General features: G+C 36.4%; 1 protein-coding gene across 3 annotated transcripts; it reads right to left on the bottom strand.

Moving 5' to 3' along the window:
• Positions 1-1995: 1995 nt before the first annotated feature.
• On the bottom strand, positions 1996-8993 carry LOC147400245 (uncharacterized). 3 transcript variants are annotated; one of them, XM_086445858.1, is made up of 10 exons: positions 8851-8993; positions 7345-7590; positions 7026-7230; positions 6008-6098; positions 5720-5865; positions 3957-4200; positions 3736-3840; positions 3331-3513; positions 3008-3212; positions 1996-2743 (listed from the first exon to the last, which is right to left on the bottom strand). In XM_086445858.1, exons 2-10 carry the CDS (start codon positions 7562-7564, stop codon positions 2256-2258), a joined length of 1887 nt encoding a protein of 628 aa, XP_086301984.1. In that variant the 5' UTR covers positions 7565-7590; positions 8851-8993; the 3' UTR covers positions 1996-2255. The 3 variants fall into 3 exon arrangements, with proteins under 3 accessions (XP_086301984.1, XP_086301985.1, XP_086301987.1); XM_086445859.1 differs by having other exon boundaries at positions 8835-8956; XM_086445861.1 differs by lacking the exon at positions 8851-8993 and having other exon boundaries at positions 7345-7994.
• Positions 8994-10434: the final 1441 nt, after the last annotated feature.

Below are 10434 nucleotides of genomic sequence, written 5' to 3' on the forward strand. Positions count from 1 at the left end.
AGAGAGAGAGAGACGATATAGAGAGAGCAGAGGAGAAGATGCAGAGAGAGACTTTCAAATCGAATTGGTAATTTTCACGCGATGCAGAGAGAGAGAGAGTGACGTTCAAATCGAATTGGAAATTTCGCGCGAAAAGGATTTGAGAGAATTTTTCCACAGAGAATTGATTCGAGAAGGAGTAATGTAAAAATATTGGAGCTTTAGCGACGGGAATTTTGGCCGCCGCTAAAATGTTGTCGCTAAAGGCTCTCCATTTTGTAGTGTCTCATGAGGCAGGAATGATTAATGCTTGTTGGCATATCTTAACGGGCAATGGAATTTGAATTGATTACTTGAAAGGTCAAATATATTGTGGAAGGGCATTAGTGGACAACCTCTATTCGTCTTAAGGGCTCAACTATAGAAGGCGATTGCGGGAAGCATGAGGCACACTATTCGGCTGTCCAAACAATTTTCTAAATCAACCTAAGATTCCATTCGGAAGAAAAGAGTGATAAAGAAGTCCTGGAGTGGCAACATCCCTACCAAATTGAAAACATTCAAATGGAAAGTATTCCGTGGTGCTATCTAGGTGGACTCTTTGAATGTGAGAAAAATGAAGAAACAAATAACCATGTATTCTTTGAGTGTCCATTTACAAAGGAGTAGTGGTTGCTTAAATGATCTTATTCAAAGAAAATCTCAACTTGTTTTAATAATAACATCTGCTCCATGGGTATTTCTTTGGGCAATTTGGCTCTCAAGAAACCTTGCAAACTTGAAAGGCACTAAAACACCCTTGAGTTGGATAAAAAGAAAACACTTTATCATGATGTGGTTATATGAGCTCTGATTGGATTAGTAATCGAAATGTTAGTTTTATCTTTGAATGAATGCTGGGTTTCAACCCAAAAATATCCATCGGCAGAGGTGTGTGTCAGACTCTTGAAATAAACCAAAAGGGTATGGTTGAAGATTAACATAGATGCAGCATCAGAGATTAAGTTGGGTGTTTCATTCGAGCTGCTTCTTATAATATTTTAAGAATGCCTCCAAATAATAATAAATAGAATAATGCTGAAATGACCTCAGGCTCTCAAACCTCATATCTAATATCACCACTTCTTGCCGTGAAAGTGAAAGTGTATGGGAACCATAGATACTTTTCATCAAGATACTAATAGTGAAAAAGCATTTATGGTTCCTATCCACTTTCACATCAAAAAGTGCAATATGAGGTTCCAGCTTGAGGTCACTCCAGCACGACTCTAATAAATAATGTTGAGTCCAAAATGCTTATGGAAGGTGTAAGACTTATGGATATGACTTGTGTTGGGTTATGTCTTCTATTCTTGTATATGGAGAATTGTAGATTCAATCCGGATATTTTGTTGATTCATTAACGACCTATTTAATTAGTAATGTGTGGAGTTTCCCCACCATTACTGGGGGTCTGAGGGCGAACCCCTGGCCAAAATATTAGGCCCATTTCGTTTGGATTTGAATTCGAACCGTTTACCCTCTTTATAACCCTAAGTATATAAAGGATAAGAGATGAAACCCTAAATGAATGAAAGAGATATACGAGAGATAGAGAGAAATTGTAACTTAGTTCTTCTTTTGATTATCATAGTAAAATTACCATTTTTGCCCGTGGACATAGGTCAATGCTTTGAAAGAACCATGCATATCGTGTCTAGTGAATGCTTATGCTCTTGTTGATTTATACTTCAAATCTGAGAGTTCTATCTAACAACTTGCATTAATGTCAACTTTGAATTGGATTTGATTGCTTTGAGTTAATGGTTTGAAATAAGCAAATCTGCCTTGGTCTATTAGCTCAATGATTTGATGTATTCTAAGCTCTCTTTCAAATGTACCGTGGATTTGTGTGGAGAATACAATTTAGTGGCTTATGCTTTGGTCCAACATAGCTATGATAGGAAAAGATTGACTTTTTTTGGTAACTTTGGAAGGTTGCCTAATGTCTTGCTTGACTAGCTAAAAGTAAAAGGGTGAAATGAAGCAGTTTAAATCATATTCAATTAAGAATCCTAATACTTAAAACATTGGAAGTACCATAAAGTTGTCCAAACAAGAATCATCATAAAACTCATCTGTAAATGTCCGTGGTAGGCTGAATGAATCACGCGTTCTTCCATTCAACTCTGTCTAAAGCCACATCTCCTCTTAAATAATAATGAAAAAGACCTTGAATGGGAAAGTGAGCAACGCTTAGGTATAATAGTTGAAAGTTCCTTTTTAAGTGGGATTTTCTAATTCTCCTTTCTTGGCTTTGTCGTGAGCCCAAATCCAAATGGGAAGAGTGGGTCATAGTGCGGGTCCCCGATGTTCATCGGGAGCTGATCAACAGTCTTGAACCAAGTCCGGGCTAGCTTGCCCGTGAACCCATAGTCTCCAAAGAGAACATCTGCAACACCTTGACCTTCAGTGCCCGGTAGCCATGCAGCTACGAGCGCATCCATTGCAGTTAAATAAGGCTGGATCACGACAGGGCGACCTGAGATGACAACAACAACGCACTTCACAGATCCGCACACATTGTTAATAGTGCTCGGGCCAGGCTCGGGGATAGTTAGGTTCAAGCTGTCACCGGCTGTCTCTGCATATGCAGGCTCGCCCACAACAACAATGGCATAGGAGAATTTGTTGGATTTGACATATTCGGTATCTGGGTTCTCGCTGTAGACAACTTGGGTGGATGGGTCAACAGTGTTTTTTATGGCTTTGAGGATTGTCGTTCCTGTTCATGAGAAGAAGCATACTGTCAATGAATATCTTTAGTATTTTCCAAAAACTACCAAGCCTTTTAATCCAATGGATGCATTGCAACTATGGGATTCAATTTTAATATAAACCGTCCTATCTTTGATCCAATGATAATGATCATAATCATTAGATGGGTTTTAATTTTCTTTTAGGTTCATTTGAAAATAATTTAGTTAGAGAAAAATTAAGGCTGTATACAACAACAGCGTCCGTGATTTTAAGTGTGATGGGTGTTTACCACTTGTGAGATCATTCCCGCTAAGTCCCTGCCATTGGATTGTCCACCCACCACATTGATAACCCAAGTTATCGGCGTGGCTTCCAGCAACAAGAATCTTGGGTGCCTTTTTGGGGAGAGGTAGCAACGGCTTATCCGCAGATTCCCCATTCTTCAACAACACAAGCGATTTCCTCACGGCCTCCCTTGCCAATTCTCTATGCTCCTGTTCATGACTCACAAGGTTTGATGATCAATGGGGAGTAGTATTTGGGTTGACACATTGTAGTGAAACTTAAGAGATCAAATTTCAAAAGGTAGATTAGGAAGTTGGATTAACTGACCTGGCTTCCAAGCTGATCGACTAGGCTGAGATCAGCCAATGGGTTCTCGAAGAGACCCATTACAAACTTAACCCTCAATATCCTCCTCACAGCATCATTGATCCGGCTCATGGGGATGATATTATTCTTCACTTGGAAGGTCAGAATGTCGATGAACTCTTGAAATTTGTAGGGAACCATGATCTGTAACACAACCCAATAACTAGTATTAAAAGAAATCCATTCAAAAAAGAATGGTAAAAAATGGGACAAATACAATGAACCTGAATAACATGTTAGCTACATGTAATTGAAATTTTGAGCTCAATAAAATTACCGTCAAACTAATATTTTCAACTTTTTAACAGTTTGATCTTAGTAGAAACCCAAATTTCATTTACAAAACTAAATTGACTTGTGACTGACCATGTCAATGCCGGCACTAATACTAGCTTGAACAGAATATGAGTAATTCGCATGAGGTGGAGAGGTTATCCTGTCAATACCCTCCCAATCTGATATGACAAAACCCTGTTAAATTCACCAAGGCAATTAAGTGTTAACCACTGTCACTTAAAAGTGAATTGAAGTAAAGAAATAAATAAAAATGGAGAAACTGAGTTGAATGAATCTTTGAAATGGTTTACCCTGAAGCGAAGAGCATTCTTAAGGTAACCAGTGACAAGAGTGCGGTTGGCATGCATTTTTACCCCGTTCCAGCTCGAATAGGAGACCATGATAGTCGAGACACCCTTGATGATCGAATTATGGTAGGCTGGCATGTGAACGCTGAACAAACCATTTTGACTAACCACAGTGTTGTTCTCATTAATTCCCTTGGTCGTGCCACCATCACCCACATAATGCTTAGCACAAGCCACAACTTTTTTACTACAGAGTAAGCACATATCACAGAAAATTAAACTCTCTTAAGTGGGAGCCAGTATAAAGATTTGTGTTATTTCATTATCTTTGTAAGAGATCAAAAGGGATTTTGGAAAAAAGACCAATGAAATCTTCAGCAGGGATGAATCAGATGTTCACAGCTGCAAAAAGTAAACCTCCAAATCAATTGAGTGCATAGCAATAAAGGGTATTTGATCACTATTCTACCCAAACACATCTTAGGGTAATCTTTTTTTCGTTTTTGTTTGTAAGCTATGGGGCTCTCCATAGTATGGGATATGGAAGGGGTCCATCATAGTAGTCTGGGAAGGGGCGACTTACGGAAAAAGAAAAAGGGTTACCTGATACTTGGAAAGAAAGCCAAGGGGCTGGGGGGGTTTGCCATAAAGTGGGCCAACGAGGACGTCGGTCTTGAAGCGTGGGGGTATCCTATGATCCTTAATTTCGGACTTGAACTTTCCACTCCATTAATGCCTACATATTTTTGGAGCATTGGTTTAGGTCTTAACAGTAATCTCTCCCCAAATGGAGATGCATTGGATTAAGTTAGTTTTGGGATGATGTAATGCTTCTGTGAACATTTTGCGAATAATTGTGTTAGGTTGGGATGTGAAACAGTAAGAACTTACCCTGTAAGTTTGACCATGAGGTGTAAATGTAGTACGCTCTTCCCAGATGGAGATGCATTGGATTAAGTTGGTTTTGGGATGATGGGTAATGGGTTTGTCAGCATTTTGGGGGCAATGCTGTTAGGTTGGGTGACAACTTTCCATGTTAGTTTGAACATGGAGGGCACTTAGCTTTTGTGCGTCTGGCTCTATAATTAGATGCTCACATGTTTGATGTTTGATGTTTAACCCATGAGGCCTACATGTGGTCCACATCATTAAAGACTCAACAGACATCAGTACAAAAGGTTGTTATTCTAACATTGTCTAACAATAAATGAGGTTACAGTTACTTTTTCCACTTAGAGAGAACAGAAATACAGTTCTATATATATATATGGATTAGGATCCGTATACACATAAAGCTACTCATAAAGCTACAACGTGTTTTGTCTTATATGGGAAAAAATGTTTGGAATGGGCTGATTTTTTGTGAGGATGATCTCTATGGTGAGGAGATCATCCTTGCCAAAAATCAGCCCATTATGAAACTTCTAGCCCCATGTTTACAAGTTGAAAAATTTTAGACCGTCCAATTTTTGTAAATCACTTTTGATGGGGTTAGAAGTTTTGGAATGGGATGTTTTTTGCAAGGATGATCCCCTCATCATAGAGATCATCCTCACAAAAAATCAGTCTATTCTGAATCTTTTTGACCATATAAGACAAAAACGTTGTAGCTTTATGAGTAGCTTTATGTGTAGCTTTATGTGTCTACGGAACCCGACCCTATATATATATATATATATATCTTTGATAAATTAAAGGGCCCAAAAGAACTTAAGAAATAAAAATGATCTGCAATAAAATGACATAATTATGGCTAAGGGTCTAACCTTCCAGCAACAAAAGGAACTCCTTTTCTAGAACCCTTTGGGATATCTCCTTGTAAACCAGGAATGATCTCTGTCATTGCCTGGACAATTTTGTGATCTTCGCTGTAGCTCTCATAACATCGACCCCATCTTGGATCTCTGCAAACCTGTGTGGATCAAAGTAGCAAATGGAAAGGACTGGTGAGAAGAAAATGCTCTAAACATTTTATTTGAATTCAAATTACCCAACATAACTGAAGACTTTCCAATATTTTACAGAAAATTAATTGTTGGGTTTAGTTTATTTACGGCGATACAAGGTGCAAAAACATATGGAATGCCTGTAGCTCTAACTTCTAGAGCAGTCGCAGCTCCGATCTTTTTGACAAGTTCAGGATCCCTGGTTGACAATAAGAAGTTTATTATAAATATGAGACTTTGAGCAAATGAAACCTTAAGGTCTAAATTTTTTGTAGCTTAGCCTACAAATAAGATAGATAAAAACCTTCAATAAATTAAATCCAAGACATAGTCTAGAAACTCAAATTGTAATTGACACGAGGAGATCAGGAGTCACAGAACCTAAACTCAGTTGGCTATTCATATTAAATTCATAAGGCTGAATTTGCTTTGTATTTCCTCTAACAAAAAACAGATATCCAATAAATATTATTAACTTGATGAATATTCAGAGGGCAGAATCATCTTATCTTTTAAGTACTGGATAGAGGTGAGATGCACAACAGAAGTTTTCACTCATTGAATTTCGATTGGGATCTGATTATTTAGACAATTCACGCAATAAGAAAAGGGTTATTTTTTATTCTATCCTAAATCAATTAGAAGATGAGAGTCCGTTCTATTCTAAAAAGACTGAGATTGTAGAAGTCCAAAGAAAATCCAGAAAAAAAAATGTTCACAGATAGAAACAAAGTTTGGATTCGGAAACTATTTGGCTGAGGTTCAGTTCGGTTAATTTGGATTAGTTCGTGAAAGTTTCATAAAAAATTTGGTGATTGTACAAATGAATTTTTTTTTGGTTTTTTCCCAAAACCCATCCTTTTCAACCTCTCCCTAAAAGCCCTGTCATGTTATTGAGATTTGAATGTTGGAGAAAATAAATTTTGAGGATGACAGGTAAAAATGTTACCATATTCAATGATCAATAAGTAAATTTCAGATTAATTTTTCAATTCGCCCGATTTAATAAGCTGGACCATTTTTGGAGAATTTTACAAACATTTGGAAAATTTTGGAGAATTTTACAAATATTTGGAAAATTTGGAGAATTTGGTATCATGGTTCACAGAGAGGTCTATCTGCCTACCTGGTCACCCCAAGCCCAATATTGTGAGGGAATATCGTTGCTTTATAGACATTGTTGTGGCCATGAACAGCATCGATTCCATAAATCATTGGAATACCAAGCCGGGTAGAGAGAGAAGCCTTCTGCATTTCATTCACCATATTAACCCAACTCTCGGCTGAAGCCTTAGGAGCCGGCACACTCCCTCCTCCACTGAGTACACTCCCTGCATAAAGTGATCTTCTTCAGTACACCAACCCATTTATTCAAATTTTCTAATTTCATCATTGACAAAGACGCGAGTAACATACATAAGACACACAATGGAAAGGTGTTTTACCAATGAAATAGGTCTTCATTGCATCGGTTGATGCAACACTTCGCTCTATCTGTGTCATTTGGCCGATCTTTTCAGCAAGAGTCATCCTGCTCATCAGGTCCTTGATCCGTTTATTCAATGGCTGTTTTGGATCTTTGTATTTCATGTACTCTGCATCTGCTATGGCTATCCAGCAAAATAAGATCAGGAGCCCCACTAAGGGGATCAAAGTTCTGGCCATCTTCCTTACTCAATTTGTCTTGAATCCTGGGTTCCAGATTTACAAAATAAGATGTAGATTGGAGGTAATGATCCTTATGAAACAGGTATCTCACTTTGGACATGGAATGAAAGAAAAAAATCTCAATTTCAACAATTTACAGTATTTGTATCTGATATGGAATGAAACTAATTCAAAAGGGCCAGAAAACTCACAAAACAAATACCTCCAAAAAACAAAAAATGCTAAAAAATACAAAGAAACTCAAAATGAATATCCTTTACTGTCAAAAGGCGTGCCAAATACTCGATCTACTAGTCCCAAGAACATGAAAATTTTTAAAGATTGAGCTCTGAAAAGGTGAAGAAAAAAATTAAAAAATAAAAATATTTTTTATGATTGAAATCATAAATAGAAAACCATTTTCATTCATCCCATTCGTGAGTTCAATTGAAGAATGGTTTTAAAATTCGCCCGAGACCGAGACGTTTCTCCCGAGTTAACTCGGTATCTGAGCTGAACGAGACAAACTCAGGTCACTTTTTTGACCGAGATTTAATACCTCACCTTCAATTTTTTTTATTTTTGAGACGTCTCAAACGTATCGGAAAACTCATCTGAGACAACTCGGTATCAGGCCTGGACGAGACGAGACGCGAAACCGAGTTTTAAAACCATTTGCAGAACATCTGAAATGCAAAAACTCTATAATAAAAATCTAAATTCGAATCCAATATGGAACCGATAAAAGGTTTAAATTGATGCAAAACACTTGAATCGAATCTCTACTAAACACTTAAGGACAGAAAACAATCTATTAGATCTATGAACATAGAAAAAAACTAAATATTAAGTTCCGAAAATGTGAAAAAAAATTCTGATAATCACACTTCAATGAGTTATAAAATAAAATAAAAAACTAAATTTTCAAAAAAAAAAAAAAAACTTGATCTAGAATCCAAGAAACGCATCTGCATTCATCTTATAAAATATGAAAATTAGAAAGAAGAACGAAGAACCAATCAACTAAAGTCAAAAACACACAGAAATGCAGAGATTAAGCTCCAAAAATCAAATCTGCAGCAACACTAAATCTAAAATATTCGACAGAGGAGCTCCAAAAAACAGATCCTTATCGAACTAAACTCGAATCAAAGAAACTACATTCATCTCATCTAAGCTAACAATCATGGAAAAACGCATCCAACAATAGATCAAAGAGCTTAAAATGTGAATCTTTAACAACATTAGAAGCTGAAACCTATCTAAAAGAAGAAGAACCAAGACTCACAGAGAGAAGTACAAACCCTAGAAGATCGAAGATCTGCTCGTCTTCTTCGATTTTTCACAGCGAGAGAAGTGAGGGACAGAGATGGTATTTATTAATAGAAACAGAGAGGACGAGTTCTCTATTCTTTGGCAGTTTGCTATGGAGTATGGATTGGTCATTTGGTCCGGTTTTTGGACCAGCTGGATATAGTACACGCAATGGAGAAAAAACCCCTGTGATATTGTGTACACGTGCTTAACCAACATCATTATTTGTGACCGTAGGATTGTTTAGATGATTTGGACACGTGTGCGCTGTTGGAGATAAGTGTTCCATTAATTGGTACCGTGGCTCCTCTTCTCACTTGGATTATTTGTCTGTTTCTGTTGTCTTAATCTTTAGATAAAATTTAATTAGAATTGTACTGTGCTACTCAGCTGCATCTTCATCAATCAACATTTATCAAACAACTATTTTAAATTTTGAGTAGAATGATAAGCCTACACCCACATTGATTGAAGTCCTCGAGTCAAATTACATGAAAGTCTCGCATGTCATAAGATCATCTATTACTTTATAACGTATATTTATATTTTTATAATATGTTACCCCGTATAATCAATATTATATTAATAAAATTGTCTTCAGACTTTACCTCGTATTGCCCCGTTATCTTGTTTGTTCATTATATTTGTAGTGCATGATCATTTTTACAAGTTTGCTTGTGAATTAGCACCCCATTGCGCCACACGACCTCAGTTAGAAAAAATACGATCGTGACAAGACTTACTAAAACATACGTGGTTGACGTGGCAAATGCACTAAACCATAAATCTTTTTCTTTGTGTATCTTGAAGAAAAAAATCTATGATTCTATGCACTTACGACTTCAACTGTACACACCGAGTATATATTTTCGAGTCAGATTATCATGACTATTTTTATTAATATAAGGTGCATTTCAAAAGTAGTTGTGGTTAAGTCTGAGAAAGAAATTTCTCTCTCTCGCCCATAGTTTAAAAAAAAATTATAATCGGATTACATTATGACAATCAAAAACATGATCCGATGCAATGGGATTGTAGAGGATAAAATTATATGAAATTTGAAAACAAAAATATATTAAAAAAAATAATTATTTTTCATCGTTATGTTCAAAACAAGATCAATTGCCACTTTTTATTACAAATTAGTGGGTAGCAAGTGGCATTTGATGTTGCAAGTTGCAAAAATTAGTATTTATGGGTCGTAAAAACCCTTCACTCTTAACCATTTTCTACAAAGAAATGAGTTCACACATGGTGATTGTGATTCACTCTAACGATTTGTGATAGTGACTAAGGAATGAAGAATGATATATTCAAAGATTTAGATGTAATCTATTTCAACGATTTGAGACAACAAATGCTGAATTGATAACGGCCCACTCATAATTTTAAAATTTTATCTAAATGTTTGATCTGGGTGTCGTTTCTCCTTTTATAATATATGCATTTTGGATATTTTGAGAATATCTTTCTCATGTAAAGTCCAAAAAAAAAAAAAAAATTCAAAAAATTTGAATCCTTGTGATCAACATTTGTTATGTCAATTTGATGTTTGAAGCATTGATCGTAACACC

The sequence above is a fragment of the Akebia trifoliata genome, chromosome 6, assembly GCF_017979445.1.
Source record: "Akebia trifoliata isolate Shusen 1 chromosome 6, ASM1797944v1, whole genome shotgun sequence".
Lineage (NCBI taxonomy): Eukaryota > Viridiplantae > Streptophyta > Magnoliopsida > Ranunculales > Lardizabalaceae > Akebia > Akebia trifoliata.

Bases quoted from the DNA above. Each gene is read 5' to 3' on its own strand.
- LOC147400245 (XM_086445858.1), bottom strand. From the start codon at position 7,564: ATGGCCAGAACTTTGATCCCCTTAGTGGGGCTCCTGATCTTATTTTGC. The intron at 3,841-3,956 runs GTAAACCATTTC...TGAATTTAACAG, and splicing joins AGAATGCTCTTCGCTTCAGG to GGTTTTGTCATATCAGATTG. The intron at 3,514-3,735 runs GTCAGTCACAAG...GTTGTGTTACAG, and splicing joins TTAGTGCCGGCATTGACATG to ATCATGGTTCCCTACAAATT.